This window comes from Thamnophis sirtalis, unplaced genomic scaffold (genome assembly GCF_051295495.1).
Source record: "Thamnophis sirtalis isolate CommonGarterSnake01/CBP01778 unplaced genomic scaffold, rThaSir2_p1.2 scaffold_4, whole genome shotgun sequence".
NCBI lineage: Eukaryota > Metazoa > Chordata > Lepidosauria > Squamata > Natricidae > Thamnophis > Thamnophis sirtalis.
The window spans coordinates 113,682,782-113,704,912 of NW_028261384.1; the positions used below are offsets into that span (position 1 = coordinate 113,682,782).

Here is a 22,131-nt window from a genome sequence, read left to right on the forward strand (position 1 = left end):
ACAAAGGAAAAGCTCTCCTGAAGAAAGAGGGAAATTGCTTTGCAGATCCATGGGTGATCTGAAATTGGAAGCTTGGGCAGCTATTTGAGGAGGTGTGAGGATTTCTGCTGTGAGGGGGACTTGGACTAAAGGTTCATACAATGCTGTGATTCTATCCTATTTTGTCCAGGGTCTCCTCAGACAAGCCAAATAGAATTCCTATAACAGCTCAAGATTGTAGGGTAACAAACCTTTTTCTATAGGTTATTTTCATTGGAATAATCAGCCCTTTACGTTTGCTTCAGAGGTGGGATTCATTTTTTTACCATTGGTTCTGTGAGCATGGCTTGATGGGGATGGCTTGGCTTTGTGGACGTGGGTTTGTGAGCGTGGCAGGAGAAGGATACTGCAAAATTCCCATTCCCACCCCATTAACCTGCTTTCCAGTTCTGTTCTCCTGTTCAAGACAACAAAAGAAGATCAGCTGGGAGGCAGCAAGGGGCAGGGCCAGCCTATTTGCTGGTTCTCCAAACTACTCACAATTTCCGCTACCAGTTCTCCAGAACCTGTCAGAACTGCCTAAATATCACCTCTGCTTTGCTGCCATATGCACAGTTTTGTTTCTAGGATATCTTTGGGAGAATTTGCAGGTCTGTCAAATCCCTCAGCTGACAAAAGCTATCAAGCTTAGAGTAGGTGTGTTGCTATCATGCTTCCAGTGGGTCTGTAGTGGGAGGAAATTTGTGGGAATGGAGTTTCTCTTAACTCTGTTGCAACATCACAATCTCTTGGAAATTGACTGGATCATCCCAGGCACATATGGATACTGAGGAGGACAGAATTCCCCCAAGATGGGTGGGCAATTAATTTTCTCCAGGGGCTGCACAACAAACTGGAACTGAAACAATATAAACTGATATGAAATCCTCAAACTCCATCACCTTAGCTCCTCAGGCTGCTTTAGGTGAGAGATGAGTGCTACATAAAGGTAAAGGTATGTGCTAGTCGTTCCCGACTCTAAGGAGCGGTGCTCATCTCTGTTTCAAAGCCAAAGAGCCAGCTCTGTCCGAAGGCGTTTCTGTGGTCATGTGGCTGGCATGACTAAACAACGAAGGTGCACAGAATGCTGTTACCTTCCCACCAAAGCTGGTTCCTATTTTTCTACTTGCATTTTTACATGCTTTCGAACTGCTAGGTTGGCAGAAGCTGGGACAAGTAATGGGAGCTCATTTTGTTACATGGTGCTGGGAATTCAAACAGCTGAATCGCCGACCTTTCTGATTGACAAGCTTAGCATCTTAGCCATTGAGCCACCATGTCCCTATGAGTGCTGCATAGGTGCAGAAAAAGGCTTTCTCTCCTTGCTCTCTTACAGCTGCCAGTCAATTGTAGGATCCCACTGGCACAGAGCCACACTCAGCTTGGCTTCTTCTTCTTCCCCCTGTGATGCACTTATTTACATTTGATTTCTAATTTCTGATTTACCTCATGCGGGCCAGACAGGGACAACCAGAGCTGGCTGTGTCCCAAGAGCCATAAAATAACCAGGTCTGCCCCAAGACATCATTCACACAAACATGCAGAAAGCATGGAAAGCTTTATCCTGTGTTCAGAATTAGAACTTGATGTTCGAGTCCATCTTCTCCTTATGTGATGGTTTTACAATGGCCGCACATTGTTCCCTCTATTTAGCCATTTAACCTCATTAACGAGCTGGGATTCAGGAGCCCCTAAGACTCTCAAAAGCAGCCGTAGGATGATGTCCATTGCTAGCAAGAAATAACTAATGAAACTCACAGTAATCCTTCATGTTTTTCCCATTTACTTGTATGCCTGTTATTAGCATAAATTCACAGAAAGAAAGACAGGATTGCAGCATTCTATCACTAAAGTGCTATAAAGTCACCATTTTAATCTTTGGTGGAATCCAAAAAATATTTAGAGTAGACTAATTCTCTTGCCTGGAATGAAAGCAGGAAACTTAGGAGGAGGAGGAGGAGGAGGAGGAGGAGGAGGAGGAGGAGGAGGAGGAGGAGGAGGAGGAGGAGGAGGAGGAGGAGGAGGAGGAGGAGGAGGAGGAGGAGGAGGAGGAGGCTTGCAGGGAGGGGTTCTCACCAAAAAGAATAATAAAACAAACGGAAGACTTTTGTAGAACTATAAAAAGCGGTGATATTTACTCTTTCCAGTCAAGATTTAGGATCCTTTAAATTTGATTTTATTCTCTCAAAAGAGCTATGAATATGTCTTGATTAGCCTTCTTCAAACTATTTTCACAATATCAATAGCAGTCATTTTGCAGACTAGTGAAAAAGAAATAATACAAATTCAGTACATATTTATTTTAATCTTGCTTTTATTATTTTATAATAATAACTCAGGTTGGCAAACATATCCAACAAATCCTTCTTCAATTTCCCCCACAAGAACAGCCCTGTGAAGTGAATTGGACTGAAGTCACACAGCTTCCTTTCATAGCTAAGGCAGGACTGGAACTCACAGTCTCCTGGTTTCTAGCATAGAACCTTAACCACTAGACCAAACTGGTTCTCCATTGCACTAATATGAAGAGAATTATCTAAACTGAACTGAACTGCACTAAACCTGCAAAGAAAAAGTGTTTCTGCAGGGGAACAAAGATGCTAACTTCACTTTGCTGATGCAACCATTAATGTTATATTTTCATCTCATTTAATTAATTAAAACATGATTATATATTTTATCTAGAACTTTAGGACATTGAAACAATTCCTCTTTTTTGTTTTTTCAGTCCTTACTGTCTATTCTCTTTATTGAAAAGTCTTACTGAAAGAAACTTCAGATTCTGAAATTTTGTAGAAAATCACATCATAGTCTTTTGTGAGCATACTCATTACTACAGAAACTACTAATTCTGAACAAATTAACATACAACACTGGACAGAAATACTTTTTTTGCTTTGCTTTTCTATCCCAAATTTGTAATACATATTATTATTTTTTAGGTTGAGAGATTTCCTATTTTCCTATGCTTGCATTATCCACTCTGGCCAGCAGGAGGTGCAACATCTCCGTATAGTTGGTGTTCTGCATTTGTCAGATCTGAATTATTTCTTCCAGTCATCATTGAGATTTTAAAGAACACTTGCATATGAGAATGATATTGTCAAATCAGATAGAATCACAATCATGTGACTGCAGATATGCTGTAAATGGCTACAAGTTCAACTGCTGGCTGCACGTCTCCTTTTTTTAGTACCCTCGTAAGTTTGAGTTACTGAACAAATGATTGGTAAATGAGTGCTACCTTAATGGAAATAAACATGCATTTAATCTCTTCTTCTCAAACATGCATATTAAAGAGAGTACATTTTAAATTAATATGCACCTAGCATGGAGATCTGGAAATACATTTACAGGAATCATGCTGAATATATGAAGCAGCAGCAAGCTTTTGTGACTGAGGAAGCATACTTGGTGTGAATGGAAAACAGGAAGAACAATGACAAAAAGATTAGATAAGAACTTTTGATTTTTTTTTTTCCTTAGTCAGTTTGGGCTAAGCCTATTTTAGAGTCTTGCAAATATTTTGCATGAAATCTGACTATAAAAACAAGAATCCTTGAACTTTCAGCACTGGAATTCACTGCATAAGGTTCAGAGACTACTAGCTATGTTAACCATAATTCCTGGCTTCTGATTTAGTAATTAGGGCAGGGATGGCAAACCTTTTAGGCATTGAGTGCCCAGGCTGCGTGCACATGCATGCCCAATCGGAAAGGGACGCACATGAATGTGTGCACATGAAGATATGCACGGACATGCACACATGCACAGCAGAGATCCGAAGACCAGCTGGCCAGCGGGAAGGCAGGGCATCCCAACAATGGCAGCAAGAGGTAAGATTTTTTTTTCTTTTGTGAGCTTCTGTTTTGTCATTTGCAGGGAAACAGAAGCTCATGAAGGAAACGACATGGTGATCTGACATGTGGGGCAATGATGCACCTGCACACAGAAAGGGCTCTGTGGGCCACCTCTCGCACACATACCATAGGTTCACCATCACGGAATTAGGAGAATGAGCTAGATGTCCTCATCCTTCTTTCAATGTTCACATGTGCAAATGAATGTCTGCATGGGATATAACCTACATTTTATCAACTATTCGTTTATTTATTTTGTGTAAACAAAATGTCAGAGAAATCTATATATGCTACATAGGCAAGGCAATCCTGACATGGAGAATACTATTTCATTCTGTTCAGTACGTACACACTGTCCTTGGTGCACTGCTGAGTGCAAATTAGCTTTATACCAATTAACTAGTAGCACTTGGGTTGCTGTCTTTTCTGGGCTCCTCATTCGGTCTTGCCTCATCTTGTTTGGTGATCCCTCATATCCAACCATGTCCAGTGCTGGCTTCCCTCTTCACACACATGATCAGAGTTAAATTTTTCCCACCAAAGTGGGAAGATAGATAATCCAGATAGATTAGCATTTTCAGTTAGCTCCAAAATTTAGCTCACCAAACTGAATATGGATTTTTTTTTAACATCAACCGACCTCAGATGGTAATTGTGAACTTGAAATGGGGGTTTGGAAGAACCTGATCATACAAGAAGGACAAAAGGAGGAGGAAGGGGAAGGGCTTAAATTGTTGACTTGTAACTTGATTAACACTTCCATTTCTCCCTTCCTAAGCCACTTCTATACTGCTTCCACTTCTTTCCTCTTCCACCAAGGATCTTCTGTTTGTGAACCCAAGAGAAACATCCATCCCTATGACTCAGCTCCTTCTGAAGAAGCAGCCGAAGCTAGTCCAAGAATGCAATGAGTCACTTCAAGGTGGTGAGCCAATTTTTGACAAGTTTCACCTCATTATTGGAATCCCAACTGCAAGATGAGGCTGAAGGTTTTCTGAAAAAGCACATCCATCATTACCAAACAGTTTGCTTTAAAGCCATTTTGCTAAGCAGTGGTAATTTACCACTGGGAATATGGGAGGTGCAAGCACCTTTGCAGTGTTTGAGAAAGAATGGGAGGCTACTGTGAGGAAGAACATTAGGAAACTCTCAGGCTCAGAAGGCTGAGAATGAGGTTAAAAAATATTGCAAGGTTGAGGGGGGGAGTCTTTTTCTCAGATACATCTTAAGGGTTGGAAAAATCTGAAGTCTATAACTTCTTCTGCTTTAGCTCTCTGTTTTTGGTCACAGATATCAACGGATAGGTTACACATGAATTTCTCTATCCTAAAAACTATGAAAAAAGTCAATCCTGTATTATAGCACCATTAAGGAATAACAACAAAATGACATACTTGCCAGCATCAATGTTTTGATTTGCTGGTAATGATAAAAACTAGGGCAGCATGCTCTCTAGTGGTAAAGAAAGACATAATGCTTTCACTGTGTCTCTCCTTCCTTTCTTGGATACACCCTTAATGAATTGCCCATTCTTTTTCATTACATGTGTCTTTGTCCTAACACCTATCCTAATGTAATAAGCCCAATGGAGGGAAGTGGGCAATGCCATCCTTGGCTGGGTACTAGAATCAAGATTGACATGGAACTACTTGCTCACATCCATTGTATTTCCACTCTGGGATTGCTTTGGGTACAAAACTAAAGCAGTACGTAGTGGGCATAACTGTCATATCTTAAATTACACCGTAAGAAGCTCCTTTATTCTTTGTGCAAAAGAGATGAAATATGAAATCAAGAAATCGGAAAGATTCTAAAAGTGTGGGATTTGGTTCTCCTAGCTCTCTCTCTCTCTGTGTATGTACCTCTTTTCATCTTTTTTCAAATAGTCAATGAAGTTCAAATGGCACTACTGATTTTTGCCAATTACCTAAAGATTCAGTTTTTCAGTTAGAGAATATGGGGTAAATTATACAGTTCCCAACTCTGCTTGCACCATGGTGTGCTAAGAAATTTATACTGACTTAGGAAATCAAAACCTCTTATCTCGTCCTCAAGGAAGTTCACCTTCACATAGATTATATGTAGCTCAGGGTGGAATTGTGGACTTCTTTGTGCGCTCTGAGCTTGGTTGTTTGCTACAGATTTTTCAATGTGCTATTGCTAAATAATGTTGAGTAGTGAGTAATGAAACATCTGCAAGCAAATAATCAAGCTCAGAAAGTACTAAGGATTCTACAAGTCTTTTTTCCTTTATACTCTCAGCGAACTATTTCATTGTGTCCCCCCTCAAAAAAAGAAGACATCTCTTTCTAAGTTTTCAAATGCATCTGTTTTCTCCAATACATTCACTATCTTAAATTGCATGCTTGCTAATGACTTGTATAATGTTTCCAGAAATTAATTAATTTAACTTTTTGGCTTGGATTTTCTACATCTCCTTTTCACAGACTACAGATCCAAACTTTCACTGTTGTAGGTCTAACCACCAATTTATCACTCTCTCCCACAACATGCTTTTGCAAGATCCAAACTGATTTCTTTGGAACATGCAAAAGAACATCAGGTTTTCTGGGATCTCTGCCCATTTCAGTACTGCAGCCTCAGGTGTCCTATAAACTTAATTACTGAGAACAGAATCCAGATGTTGAGCAGGCTGTAGTCAAAACAAGTCTTTTGGCAAGATACCAGAGCAGGCTAGAAGGAGGATTTTCATCTTCAGATTTTTACTTTAGAACTTGGACCATGTCACTGTCCAGACAGATGCTGTAGAAACAGTTTAATGATTGGGTAGATGTATAGGGGTGGGATTTGGCCCAGAAAGGATGGCCTTAAAAGCCTTTATATTGTTAACAGTTTTACTGGTCTCTCAATTGCCCATATTTGGAAAAGAGACTTTCATTTTATTTATTTTTTTAAAAGCAGGATAATTGCTATCACTTTTGGGAACCTTTTCTCTGAACCTTACAATACTTGGTCCCATCTGCCAGAAACTTCCAATTGGATGTGTCTTCTCTGATCATTCTTAAATGTTTTCTCCATTTCGTTTTAAATCGTCTGTTACCTGTAGTTTGAAATATTACAAATCCTTTGTTGGATTTGTATCAAGGACTGGGAAATGGGTAAAGCAGGAACATGGCTTAGATGAGCCATTCTTCCAGTTCTGCCAATACACGTTACCTCATTTTTATTAATTGAGGCAGGGAGATTAGCCTGGAACACTACTATAATCTCTATAGCCTCCTCCATTTTTTTCTTTCCTGCTGGGCTGCTGAAGAGGAGCAATCATCTAGAAGAGATGGGGTTTATTTATGGTATGTTCCCAATGCAATTTTTGATTTGGGACATTGAAATGGCAGGTAAGACCCATGGCCAGTGATATTGTTGTTGGTGAAACAAACCAACATCAGGTTTCCTGGAAGAGCAGGGATGTTGGTGATTAGTAGGATAGGGCAATGGCAATTATCTAGTTGTATTGGATCTCAGAAAAGCAAGGCCTGAGAAATGGGTATCTTTATTGAGAGTTGTGTTCTCTGAGGAATAATTTGGTGCAGGCTGCATGCTAAAGGTAGGAAAACAGAGTAATGAAATACATTAATAATTGGGAATTCAGTCTACATGAAGATCCAAGTGGCCTCTAGAGTAGAAGCATGGGAAAAGCCACTAGCTGCCTTGGATCTCAAACACGACGTATTTTCATCTCACTTCTCTTGAGGGAATAGTAGAAGCCTTTCCACTGGTACCAGTTAATGCCATTGGCATAAGACAGATGTCGTCCACCAAGGTAGAAGCCATTGAGGTTGGAAAAATGGCAGCTCTTGAACCACCAGGCACCTGATGACAGAGCTGCACAGTTCTGCACATAGAGATCTTGGTCACGGTCAAATGTGGAGAACTTCTGGCCACTGTGATAGGACAATGAATCACCTGGTGGGAACATCAAGCGAAATAATGGTAACAATGAGACTTCATGAGGCTGGTAAAAATAAGGAGTAGTGTCCTTGCTTGTATATTTGAAATTAGATCCATTGGAGCCTAAGTATAGGGATAGCTGGCACTGGAATGTTTTCATGCACATCTCATAACTTATGTTTCAAGATTGGACAAAACATGCTGTAAAAATCTTTTAAATGACTTCTAATTTCCCCATAATATACTCTGATTCCATATACCAAGGTAAGTGTCCTTGCTTGTATATTTGAGAGTAGATCCATTGGAGCCTAAATAAATCATCTGTCTTAGGGGTAAAAAATATTGCTTGCTGCTGTAAACATCTTCTTAACTCACGTGTGTGTTTATGCTAGTATTTGGACACCCCTGGCCCAGAAGGGTTTTGGAAAATATAGACCCAATAAATCAGAAGGACAGCAAATTGTGGGTGACTGATCTATATACTAGGCTGAAGTCAAACATTATCTTAGTATTCATGATAATACACAGATCCAAATTGATCCTACCTAAATGCCTGATTACCATGTTTGAAATTATTTGAAGACTATGCTTTCCAACTTTTTAAAAAAAAAGACAGCTGCAAATGTGTGGCAACTTTCTTATTGTAAATAGGGTTTCTTGCCCTCGTTTTGAGACTCAGTCTTACTCTATTTGATACTCATGGGATTGGGAACCTAAGGCCTCTTACCTGCCCCTCCATCAGTAAACCCAGATACATGGAGCGTGTAGCCATCCTCTTCTGCACTGATTGCATTTGGGGAAAGGGAGAAGTCAGCATATTTGGCAAAGGCGGTATTATTATCAAAGTCATCCATTTCCACACGTAGCTCATACTTCTGCTTCAGGGTGAGAAGGTGGATATTTTGCAGTCCTAGACCAGATGGGAATTCTAAAATCATTTGTGGTGCCTTGGGAAGAAGTCCATTTAAGACCTCCATTTATTTTCCTACCCTTTGGGGATGACCCCCCATTCTCTTAACCAAAAAGTACTGGCCAGACAGAAAAGCAAGACAATTCTTGGCTGAGCTTGCTGGCCTAGACTCATAATAAACAGAGCAATTGCACTTCATGATGTAGTTTTCTGGCCCAGGTTTCAGCTGCTTAGGGGAGAAACCCAAACATTTTGCATTCCAAACGTTTCTGGCAAAAGGAGATGTCTGGACCAAGAGATGCATAAAATTTTGAGATTGGAGAGAAGCCAGTGAGGGAAAGGGTGGGAAAAATCAAGGACTTTTGGCAAAGGCTCCTCAGAGAGGAGGAGGAAAAGGAGAGAGAAAAGGAGGAGTAGGAGAAATTTTCTTTATCCCTTCATATTTACCCAGCCAATATTCGCCATCTGCTTTGCCAAAGCCAAACTTGTAGTCATTCCATCCCCGAAAGAAACTGATTGACCCATTGAAGCGTTTCTGGAAAACCTGCAAAGTATAAGAGTTTTGAGGAAAAACAATTGTTAAATTAACATCAATTTGTCAACAGTTACCCTGAAGCTGTATTCCTGTCAACACCATGAAAAGGAAGATTATACATTATGCTAAAACATGTTTTAATTGGATAAGCCAAAATAATTCATACACTGTACTAAGCCTTACTCTTAACAGCCTGGGTTTAAGCATACACACAAATCCTCCTCCTCCTCCTATTTTAAATGTATATTTGCTTGTTTGATGTCTGGTCTTTATATTCTACTTTTTCATGCTGGACACCATCTCACTTCTACATTGGCTAACAAGACAAGGAAAAGTACAAGGAATTGGTTATATCTGTAGTTCTTTTGTGATTTTTGTGGCCTACATCAGAGGTGGGTTCCTCCTGGTCCAGTCCAGTATGCTAGAAGAGGTAGTGAAAATCTGGTGTACCGGATAGGTGACATGGCCATGCCCCCAAACCTGTTCTCCCATCAGAAGCTTTTTAAAAAAAAGTTTTTTCCTCTGCTGGTTCAGGCAAGAGGAAAGAGGCTTTAAAAAATAAGAGAGGGAGGGAGAGAGAAAGGGAAAGAGGAAGGGAAGGGAGAAAGAAAGAAAAATAAAAAGAAAGAAAGAAAGAAGGAAACTCACTTTTCAGCATGGAGATTCAGTAAAGGAGAAAAACAAATGCTATCACTTTAAATCAGAACTGAGCATGCCTGGCTGTGGAATTCTTGGAGTTGAAGTCTACAAGTCTTAAAGCTGAAAACTTTGGAGTCTCCTTTAAATTGAAAAGCTGCTCAGAAGAAAATTTGCAAAGTGATATTTAGCAGTTTGTTTCTGGGTCAGCTGAGCAACAAACTGGATATAAGGAAGGATTCTTATATGTTTCTCTGAAGTTTTGGGGTTTGTGCAATATAGGCTTTGTGTTTGAATGATTCCCTGTGAATGGAGCCAAACTTTCTGTAGCTTATTATCTCAATCTGGCAGGAATGTGGAATGAGCTTCAGGCAGGTTTCTTTGTTAGCAGCTTGATTTTTCCTTTTCTGGGAGTAATACTTTATTTGGGTGGAGGGGTTGCTTCCCACAGAGGGAAGGGAGAAAGAAAGAAAGAAAGAAAGAAAGAGCACAGTAATTTAGAGCTAGAAGGCTACTCAGGGGTCATCTAGTCCAACCCTCTGCTACAGCAGGAAGCCTTACATTGTCTGGATTATTTTGGTGCCTCTAACAGAAAGGAAAATTGCCAGAAAGGAGAAGGAATTTACTAGGACATGGCTGCCATGCAGTGAAAGGCAAAGATAGTCCTTGACTTATGACTACAATTGAGCCCAAAATTTTGATTGGTAAGCAAGAGCGTTGTTAAGTGATCTTCACCACATTTTACCCAATCCATGACATCTCCTGGTGAGTGACATCAAGTTGGCCATGCTCACCCAGTCATATGACCATCAAGCCATACCCACAAAATAGGCCATGTCCACAGAATAGGTAGTAAAAAGTTTTGAAACCCACCCCTGGCCTACATCCATAAACAGGAAGACACCACACAAAATGTGTATTTCTGGTTAATCCTAAATGTTCTGATGTTCAAATTAAGGAGTGAAAAGATTCACATGAGACACAGATACCTTGGTCCCATGAAAAAGAGTAATGGAGGATCTGGATTGGAAATATCCAGGATCATAACACCATTTGACATTAGAGCTCAATTATTATTATTTTTTTTGCCGATTCCTCTTCTAGTCCAATTTACTTGAGAAGGGTCTGTAGCGATAAAATGGCACACCCTTCCATATTTGTTATCTTGAACTCCCAGGGGGAAAATGCTTGTAAGATAAATACTACAACTTTTTTAAGGCTTTATGTAGAGCAATATCAGCACCATCAATGATAGTGAAACTACAACTGTAGAACAGGCTGAAATCAAAGAAATCAAGATTATGAGAACTTCCACCAAACTAGCACTAGACAGCCACTACTAATATAATCCAGTTCTAGGATCTCTTGTGCTTCCATAGGATACACTTTCCCATCTTGGATCCATTGCAGGGATTTCATTACCGTCCACTTTCCATCATCAGTGGTCATGTCACAGTACACGGGGACAGGGACACTGGGTCCTGCTGGATAGATAAGGTACACGCCATCTGTCTCTGAACCTTGATCGTATATGTCCTCACAGTCAAGTGGAAAGGAATCTTCTCCGCAGGGTTGAGATTGCTGAGCTGTCCCAGTGGGAGGAAAAAACAGATTACTTTAAATTTAAATAACCCATCAAGCATATGACATTACTTTGACTTCTGACTGATCATTTTGCTTTAAAGCAGAGAGTTAGTAGTCCAAGACAATAATTATAAAGCTATTGCTGTTATTATTTTACAAATATATTACAAATAATTATTTTATTCAAAATTACCTTCTACTTGGGCAAATGTGACATTTCTGAGAATAGCTAAGAAATAAATAAAAACATTATATTTTATTAATTTAAATGTTGTTTTTTCCCCTTCAAACTTCATATTAAAATTTATACAGACATTTTTGTACATTTTTGTCCAAATTTAGACACATTTTTGATATTCACCCAATGTAAACAGATTTTATAAATAATTTTTATTATTATTATTTGGGGGGGAATATTACTTTAATATTACTTTAACTTCAATGCAGTCTTTGCTGTCATTTGCAGTACATATATATTAATTTTGGAGATTTGGGGACAACTGTAAAATTTTGGAAGTGCTAACTTTTAATGTGCAATGCAGGTTTGTTACCCCAAAAATATATAATTAGATTGTTTTGTCATTCACAAACAATCTGAATGAATTTGTATGTGATCTGCTTGAGATTTGTTCAGGGGAGGTTAATGATTACTTTTAGATAGCTTGAACCTATAAAGGGACAACAATTTTCCTTTCTGGATAGTTTTCAAATGTATACTTATTTCTCTTTATTCCTCAATGAAACAGGTGTTTATAGGTTGTGGAGATTGTGCATATATGCCTGTAACTAAAAGATACCAAGCATGAAAAAGACTTAACAGTCATATAAGCAAGCACCTTCTAGCCAAGAATCCCATTAAGGAATTGTTTTAGTTATTATCTCTGTCAAAAGCCACTCTTGAGGGAGTGCAGGGATAGCAAGAGGTGATATATTGTAGTAGCTGCCATTAACTAAGACTTTTCTAGACATTCTTCCATAATAGGAAGCTATTTGTTCAGCCTCCCACTACAATTTAAACAATATGTGTGGAGGAAAAAATACAGATATAAAATTGTTAAAGAGACATCCAGTCTAGAACTAAGGAGAAATTTCCTGAAAATGAGAATAAATAATTGATGGAATGGCTTACCTCTGGAAGCTATGGGTGCTCCATCACTGAAGATTTTCAAGAAGAGATTGGACAGCCATTTGTCCACAATGATACAGGCTTTCCTGCTTAAGCAGGGGGTAGGACTAGTCACTAGAGACTTCCAAGGTCCCTTTCAACCCCATTATTCTATGTTCCATGAAATATTCTGCCTATTATAGTAGGATCATCTGACATTACTTGAGACTCACAAACATATAGTAATTTCATTCTCTAACAAATAACATTACTAACAGAATGGTTATTGGGAAAGAAAACAGTGGACAGCAATATCTCAAAAGAGCAGGCTGGTCAGTCGTAAACCTGTAATATTTTGTTACAAAGGAAGGAGTGTGATAAAATGCCACTAAGGCTAGATGTTGTCAACTTCATTCAACTTCTATTGTTCTTCCAATGATATATATATATATATCTAATGTCCTCACAGTAAAAATGTTGGGTTTCTGTCGTGATGGACTCTTGTGACGAGCCGAAGGACAGATGATGGAAGCAGTTAGCTTCCTCCCATAATTGGGGCTTACCAGGGGTTGTAAAAATCTAATAGATACCTTTCACCCTGGCTTCGCTGATAACGGATAAGAGCCTGTGGCCTAATGGCTAAGATATCTGCCTAGTGTGCCTAGTATGCCATATAGCCCAGGTTCAAATCCCAGTAAGGGTATGGCTAGCTGATGAGAGCTAAATAGCTTGAAATAGATCTATACTAGTCTCCCTTTATTTATTTATCAGCACAAAGTATATATATATACTTAAAGTCACAACCCCTGGTATGCCCAAGTATGGGAGGAAGGTCACACTTCCACTCTCTGTCATTAGGCTCGTCACAAGAGACCATCCAGACAGAAACCCAATATTTTTTACTGTTGCCTTTTTGTTATATTTGTTATATTTTATGCTGATAAATAAATAAAGGGAGACTAGTATAGATCTATTTCAAGCTATTTAGCTCTCATCAGCTAGCCATTTGGTTTGATTCCCAAACATGGGTATGGCTAGCTGATGAGAGCTATATATATGATTTTTACAACCCCCGGTATGCCCAAATATGGGAGGAAGATTACTACTTCCATTCTCTGTCCTTCGGCTCATCACAAGAGACCATCCAGGCAGAAACCCAATATTTTTACTGTTGCCTTTTTGTTACATTTTGTTGTATTTGTGCAGATAAATAAATAAAGGGAGACTAGTATAGATCTATTTCAAGCAATTTCAAATCCCAGTAAGGGTATGGCTAGCTGATGAGAGCTAAATAGATCTGTACTAGTCTCCCTTTATTTATTTATCAGCACAAATACAACAATATATAATCAGTATAACATCAGTAATCTGTTGGGATAATAAGTATCTTATCTCATACTGTATGTATGTATGTATGCATGCATGCATGCATGCATGCATGTATGTATGTATGTATGTATGTATATGTATATATATAGTATGAGATAAGATACTTATTATCCCAACAGATTACTGATGTTGTGAGTTTGGATAATAATGACAGAGATTTTCAATGCATCTTCTGTACTAAGAAACGATGAGACCATAGCTCAAGGCTGACACTCTCTATTGTCAATGGTATGTGAGAATTATTTTAGGAGGCCATGTAAAAAAAGATTCTGCATAGTGAATGGTCAGCATAAGAGACAGCATAGCCTACAGCTCCATTGTAGGAAGATTAATGTACCTGAGCAATCAGATGAACGTTTATGGTCCCTTCACTTTCTGAGATATGAAGGCACTAAACAGCAAGAAAGTTTTTTTTCTATCGTAGGACTAGATGCTCCAGTGTCTTCTTCAAGCAGGTATCTCCCTGTCTCCATAATTATTGCCCACTCAGCAGTCAGAAACAGGATCTTCTAAAGGACTTTCAGATTAATGCAAATACATAGTTTAAATATTTTCATTTTTTGCTTTTTTCCATAAACTTTTCTGAACCCAAGGAGATTTGTGTGTTTCTTTTGAAATAATTCAAGTGTACTTCAAGATTCTCTATACTGCATTGTAAAAGTACAGAGACATCTCATCCAAGAAACTTTACTGTTGTATATATCCGTTGTGGTACAGTGGTTAGATTGTAATGTTGCAGGCTAATTCTGCTGACTGTCAGCAGTTCATTTCACACCAGCTGACTCAACCTTCCATCCTCCTGAGGTCAGTAAAATGAGGATCCAGATTGTTGGGGAAAATATGCTGACTCTGTAAACCATTTAGAGAGGGCTGTAAAGCACTATGCAGTAGTATATAAGTCTAAGTGTTCTTGCTATTTTGGATATTCCAGAACACTGTCTTTAACTATGGTGAAATGATCTGAGGATTAAAAAGGCAAAAGCTGCTATAATGTAAGCCAGGCTGGGCAAGCTACAAGCCACAAATGACCTCCCAACATGAGACTTTCTGGCTAACTGGAAGCAGTGTATTTTTCTATCCAGTTTGATTGCAAACAGCTGTTCAGAAGCCGAGAATATAATTTAAATGCTTGTTTGTGTCTTTTGTGCTTGCTTGAACATGGACTATGTTTTGATGTTCTTCATTTATTGTTAAATGGCTGTCTGCTCGGCAACTTAATGCCAGATTTTTTTTTAAAAAAAGAATATATATGCAGAGAGCAGCTCTGGCAGCAAAGTTTATCTGTCTAGAAATGTCTTAACAAATGGACTTGGCTGATCTCAGAAGCCATGTAAGGTCAGTCCTGATTAGTATTTGGATTGGGATGATTATGAAATGCTATGTCTGTTAGCTAGATTAGGAAATAAAAGAAACCACAAAAAAACAGCAAACTTTCATAATGCTGCCAAAAGAGCTTCACAGTCAGAATCACCAAGAGTTAAGCTTTATTTACTTTTAGCACAAATTATCTATTTAATAGTAGAAGAAGGTGCTTTATACTAAGTTGTGCCAGTGACATTAATATACTTGAGACAGTGTAAATGGCCATAGTTCTAAGACTCTTAGTTGAACCTATAATCTTTAGAAAACAAACTTGGTTGTTGCAGAGCTGATATGCAACCATAAGAGCCGTGTTGGCACAGTGGTTAGAATGCAGTACTGCAGGCTAGTTCTGCTAACTACTGGCTGCAGCAGTTTGGCATTTCGAGTCTCACCGGCTCAACGTTAACTCAACTTTCATCCTTCTGAGGTTGGTAAAATGGGGACCCAGATTGTTGGGGACAATATGCTGACTCTGTTAAACTGCTTAGAGAGGGCTGTAAAGCACTGTGTATATAAGTACTATTGCTATTGGTAAAGGAATCTAAGCATTTTCTGGCGGCTGTATAATGTCTGGGGGTTCCATGACAGACAATACATAAACTTAACATGCACTCCTAGATCAGTCACTAAATGGCAGGAAAGAGAAAAGTGTCTATATTGTGGGAGCTATCTAGGAATCATCAGTATTTTTTCAACCCACATCCAATAATGAATGGAACAACTTCTACAGCCAACTCACTACAGCCAACTCACTGCGGGACAGCTCACCCTGGGACAACTTGCGGCAGGACAATTTAACAATTCAATTTAATTATTTAAAATTTTAAAAATGATTTTAATTTTTATCATTCACATTTCATTCTATCCCTGCTTTTGCATCCTTTTTAATTATTCTACTCCACAATTTATTTGATATTAGTGTAACTCTTGTCCTGCAGTGAGTTTTCCTATGGTCACAGCAAGTTGACCATGGCAAGTTGAACGTGGTGAGTTGGTCTTGGTAAGTTGGACATGGTGAATTATCATAGATCCAATCCAATAACCCAAATACTGGTACAATTTGCTGGCAATATCACACTCCCAGGAGAGCTCCCTAAGCTGCTGCCCTTTCTCCCTTACAGAAGCTTGTGTATACGAAGCCCAAGCACTGGAACACATGAAACCTTGAAGTCTTCAACTGTTGAGTCAAGCTGGAATGGAGACCCAGTTTGGTATAATGGTTAAAGTATCAGGTTAGAATCCTGGAGACCATGAGTTCTAGTCTGCCTTAGGGATAAAGCCAGTAAGGTGACCTTGGGCAAGTCATTTTCTCTTAGCCTTAGGAAGTAGACAGTGATAAACCATTTCTGAAACCTTGCCAAGAGAACTGAAGGAAATTTCTGATCAGTCACTAATATAGATTGACGTGAAGGCACAAAAAATAAAATAATATATGGAGAGACATTTGAGAGGTATGTTTGGAGTTTAGAGAATTGTACTTATGTCCCAAGTCATAACATGCTCTGTATTGCCTATATTGACAAGCAGATTTTCATAGTCTTAGATAAGAATTCTTTCTTGCCCAACCTAAAGATGGCTAAAATTACTTTGTTAAAAGATGATGTCACTGCCTTCTTTCAGGTGACGTAATATGGAATGACCATCTAGAGGATGAGTATGTGCCATAAATCTGTCTCAAGACCCCTTACCTGAGTTGATGGCCTGTCCTTGCAATGTTGGCAGCTGAAGAAGTAAAAGGAGGAACAGAGAGATGGGCAAAAATGAGGAAGCCTGAGAAAGCTAAAAAAAAAAAAGGCATGACTTGTCATCCATGATACATAGTGAGGAAAGAGGCACCTTATTATTAATAGTAATATAATTATCATTTACTATAAAGATGAGCAAATAGAAGTAGAACGAATGTGGCAAAGGAAAGCAAAGGTATTGCAGATAGGAAACTTGGATACAATTCCAAAACATCTGAAAGATTACTTGAACACTATCAGCATTGACATAATCACCATGAGGTCAATGGCAGAAGGCAGATTTACTTGGAGCAACTTACATATTGGAGACAGTACCTTCATTATTACTATCAAAGGTTCTTTGGAAGAACTTGATGGATGGACAAAAACGCCAAACCTAATTAATCATCTGTTTGACTGTGTGACCAACCTAATTATAATATAGAGTATATACTGCCCAATTCCCAGCAACTCCTTCTGACACTGTCCTAATACATTTGGCATTGTCTACCAAGAAAAATAAAAATAGAAATCTGCCATGTGTGCTTAGTTTGCCCATGGCTTATTTATGTCAAACCTTCCTTTTGGTCATTTTCACATTAAATATTACCAAAAGATAAAAATCAGACTTCGCTGATTTTTCAAGTGAAAAATGTCTCAAGTGAAAAATGTAAATGCACATTTTTGGGGTTCAGAAATTTGTTGAGGGCTTTAAAAAGCTTCTTTGATAATAATAATGTGAACTCTAGTGCTCAAAGTTTCATAGCAATATATGGTAGAAAGAAAAAGAGAGAAATTGATTCACTGATTGAAAACAGAAAAATATTTGTCAGAGATGGAAATACAGTATATCACAACATAAACCTGGTAGTTGAAACTTGAAAAGTTGCCTACATATTTATTAGTCAAAGCAGCACCTGTAGAAGGAGCAAAAGGAATCAGGTTGATGAAGGTGGCCTTGTCTTGGTGCAATACAAACCCTGTCCCTTTTGTATATGTGTTGCAATCTTGGATGCCTGCTCCATAGAGAAAGATCTTACAGTATGGTGCTGGAATGCGGCTTTTGTCATTGTGAGGCAAGCAGCAAAAAACGTGGATGCTGGTGGAGAACATGATTTAGAGACATTAGCTCATGATAACTGGCCTAATGTTCAGGTCACAAGAAACCCTAAATATTAAGATTCAGAAACTGGCAAATAGATATTTTTCCATCTGATCTAACATTAATTAATATTTGTTAGTTCCCAAAGTGGAAAAAGGAGAACAACTCTAAAGTTAATCTACCATTATTCATTTTCTCCTTAACTTTGATAATCTATCAACAATCTGCACGGCAGACACACGTTTAGGTAGAAACTTTTGTGTACTCTGTTGTTTTTCTTGGCCTCATGGTTTTCTTTTGGCCTGTGGCCTAACATTGAGGGGAAAAATGCATCGCAGGGACATTTTGACCAGATTTGCCAATTCGTTGAATGTGTTCCTGTCCTAGTTACTTACTTTTGAAATAAAATGTTTATATAATCAGGTCTGCTGCTGCTGTTATTATTGTCTGTTTTGTTTTAAAGTTTGTGAATTTACAGCTAGCTATCTGTCTGTTTTTCTGGGAATATACACTGTTTTCTTACTAAATGAAGAACCAATGAGGAAGAAAATGGAGATTAAAATGAAAAATTATAGATTGTTAAACTGCATATATACTTTTATTTGAAGCTCTGATGTATAGTGGAGCAGGTAGTCCTCAACTTACGACCACAATTGAATCCACAATATTTGTTACTAAGCGAGAAATTTGTTTTGAGTTTTGTCCCACTTTTGCCATATTTCTTAAGCGAATCACTGCAGTAGTTAAATTAGTAACAGTCGTTAAGTGAATCTGACTTTCCTATTGACTTTGCTTGTCATAAGGTTACAAAGGGGATCACATGATCTTCAGACACTGCAACTGTCATAAATGTGAGTCAGTTGTCAAGCATCCAAACATAAATCATGTGGCCCTGGGGATGCTGCAGAGGTGTGAAAAAGGTCATAAATCATTTGAACTTTGAATGGTCATTAAGTGAACAGTTGTATGTTGAAGACTGCCTGTATGGCAGTGTTATTCAATCTTAGCAACTTGAAGAGGTGTGGACTTCAATTCTCAGAATTCCCCAGCCAATTGAAGTCCTCACATCTTTAAGTTTCCACGGATAGGAAACACCGTTACACAGTGTTGCTCGCTTTCATTAATGTATTGCAGCCAAGCCCTTAAAGAAACTAGGTGGAAATCATAGCTCACCCCTAGAATACCTGCAGTAACATTTACAAGCAAGCAAAGAGCAACGCATAGGAAACATGTGAAGAAATCCTCTCTGTTTCCACATCATGTCTCCCAGCTATCTCTCCAAGCACCTCATGTCTAGGGCATCACATGTCAGCTAGGAAGCATAACAAGTAGGCAACCTTGAGTTTGATTCTGGCATGGATACATAAAAGCTGCCTGCAATAAACAATATTCTATTTGAAACTAGGGTGTTAGCCTCTATTCCTGATGAAAATATGCAGAGGCTCGTGAAAAATATGGGCTAGTAAACTTTCTTCATGCAATCAACAGTCAATATTCTAGATAGTGCAGAAAACCAACACACAGAGAAGTGTGTGTGTGTGTGTGTGTGTGTGTGTGTGTGTAAAAGACCTGGTTTTATTTTATTTTCAGCCCCAAAATAAGCACCAGGTCTTCTTTTCGGGGGCTGTCTTACCTGCCTACCTTAGGACCACTGGAGCCATGGCACCGCGAGCAGTAGGAGGCTATGTGGTGCATTGTGCCATGGCACATGTGAGTGGTGGCACCGGCACAACGAGCCTTGTGGTGTCCTACCATGAATGGCAGAGCCAGCGCAACAAGCCTTGTGGTGTTCTGCCATGAGTGGTGGCACCAGTGCGATGAGTCTTGTGGTGTTCTGCAGCGAGTGGCAGCACCGGCTCGATGCACCGCATATTGTGTCCAGCTGCAGAAGTCGAGCAGCAGTGCGACAGGTGTCTGGGCATAGGAGGCCTGGCTGTGGTGGTCCCAAGGTAAGCGGGTGTGGGGTGTCTGGGGCAGCTCCACCCTGCCCACCCCCACCCTAACTTGATTTTTACACCTGCGCCTTGCTCTACCTTGTACAATCAGATGGCGGGCGGAGGTTAACCAAGGTTTATTTGGGGGGGATAGGGGTTATATTAGATGTGTGAAAATCGGGATATGTATGTATGTATGTATGTATGTATGTATGTGTATAAAACTGCTTCATTTTTGTATTGCAACAAAGTGTTTTCCTTCACATTCAAGACAGTGCAATTACAGGGGGCTAATTTATCTGAATCAGATATGCTCCTTGCTGATCTTTAGTACATCTCTGTTCATGTACCTTTATGTACATAGATAGATTATAGATAGATAGAGAGAGAGGGAGCTATATAGTGGAGATGGATAGATGATAGATAGATAGTAGGTAGGTAGGTAGGTAGGTAGGTAGGTAGGTAGGTAGATGGATAGAGGGATAGAGGGATAGAGAGATAGAGATAGAGATAGAAAGATATATAGATGTAGCTATAATACATATAGATAGAGATATCCACACTGTAGTTCGTACCGTCATGTTGGCTCATCTTTATTTTTTTAAATAACCTGCACCTTCTTGTTCTTCCCATTTCTTGTTGATCATTTTTCTCTGTGGAAATTAATATCCTCTTATCTCTTTTCATATGTAGGGAATCAGGGCAGTTTTCCTCCCATCCACTCCCTATTAGTTTTGCAAAGCATTTTGTATGAAATAGTTCACTTCATAGAATCATATTAGGTACTAATTAGATATTGATAAGGTTTACTCTGCTCAATTAGCCCTTGTAATGCCACTATCTTGGATATGAAATGGAAACCATTTCTCTCCTTTGTTACAGAACAAAAATAAACTAGTTAAGCAATCCATAGTTCAAGGTGTCTTTGTTTGGAAAGCAATCCCATAATAGTATTACAGATAGAAAAAGTAAACATCCCTTTGTTTAAAGAATCAACTTCATGATAAGAAAAACAAATGCCAGGATTTAAGAAGACAAGGAAAGCCATCCATATCAAAAGAAAAGTCTATTTCATTTAGCATTTTACTTCCCTACAATGGCCAGACAGAATTCTTCAAGAATCTTTTACTGAAATCTTTGTCAAATCTAGTATACATTGTATTGGGAGGATATCTTTATTGATGTGTTAATTTTATATCCTTCCATCAATATAGAGCACCTCACAGAAGGCTTTTCCTCCATTTGATCCTTGCAGCTATAATTTGGTGTTGGTAAGCTGGGCCCAAAGAAAGGGACTGCCCAAAAGTTACCCAGTGAGATTTGATGGCTGAAGATAAACATGAATCTCCCAAACCTTAATCTTAGTCAAGCACCTTAACCACTCCACTTTGCTGGGTCTCAGTTACTACATTCAGCCATCATACCTAAAAGTTAGTGAAGCTGCCTTTCACCATTTGTTATAAGTGCAAATTCCATTCATCACATAGAACATTGAAATAGAACATTGCAAACATTAATTTATTTGAGAGTAAATACAAAAGTCCAACTGAAAAAAAGATAATCAAACCTTATTTCACAGCCTAATAAACCTCCCCTCCAAAAATATCTGTTGCTCCAAACTTTCAGATTCTTCGTTGACTTACTGTACCTTCATGTTGTTCTGTGGTTCCTGAGCTGTCACTCCTGTTGCTCTCTGTATAGGACTTTCTGTTTTCTTTTGAAGCTGCCTCTTTCAGACTCCTTTGCAGGCCTTTAGCTATACACCTCCCACCCACACTGCTGCCTGCCCACTAACATACCCCAAGACAAGGGACAGACATGATGTGTAAATCCTGGATTTATAGCCCAAAGAGAAGTCGCAGGATTGGGAGGGGAAGGGGGGGAGCAAGAATGTGTTACAGAAAAGCAAGGCAGGAAATGAAAAATTGGAGAGAAGAAAGGAAACACAGAACAAGCCAAGAGCTAGATGTTTTCCAGGGCTCTTGGCATGAACATAATGCTGCTATATGCCATTCTCACGTATGTCCGAGACGGGTCCCCCCCCCCCCAAGTCTTTCTCTGCC

General features: G+C 39.0%; 1 protein-coding gene across 2 annotated transcripts; it reads right to left on the reverse strand.

Annotated features, from left to right (window-relative positions):
* Positions 1-7,370: 7,370 nt before the first annotated feature.
* On the reverse strand, positions 7,371-21,918 carry MFAP4 (microfibril associated protein 4). Of its 2 annotated transcripts, XM_087713751.1 has the most exons (7): positions 21,717-21,918; positions 16,997-17,087; positions 11,646-11,681; positions 11,291-11,454; positions 9,145-9,241; positions 8,515-8,697; positions 7,371-7,802 (listed from the first exon to the last, which is right to left on the reverse strand). In XM_087713751.1, the coding sequence occupies exons 1-7, from the start codon at positions 21,720-21,722 to the stop codon at positions 7,555-7,557; spliced, it is 825 nt and encodes a 274-aa protein (XP_087569877.1). In that variant the 5' UTR covers positions 21,723-21,918; the 3' UTR covers positions 7,371-7,554. The 2 variants fall into 2 exon arrangements, with proteins under 2 accessions (XP_087569877.1, XP_087569878.1); XM_087713752.1 differs by lacking the exon at positions 11,646-11,681 and having other exon boundaries at positions 21,717-21,913.
* Positions 21,919-22,131: the final 213 nt, after the last annotated feature.

Excerpts from the sequence above, each read along its gene's own strand:
- MFAP4 (XM_087713751.1), bottom strand. Across the intron at positions 11,682-16,996 it reads AGGACAGGCCATCAACTCAG|CTATTCTCAGAAATGTCACA; the intron begins GTAAGGGGTCTT and ends TTTATTTCTTAG. Across the intron at positions 7,803-8,514 it reads GTTTACTGATGGAGGGGCAG|GTGATTCATTGTCCTATCAC; the intron begins GTAAGAGGCCTT and ends TGTTCCCACCAG.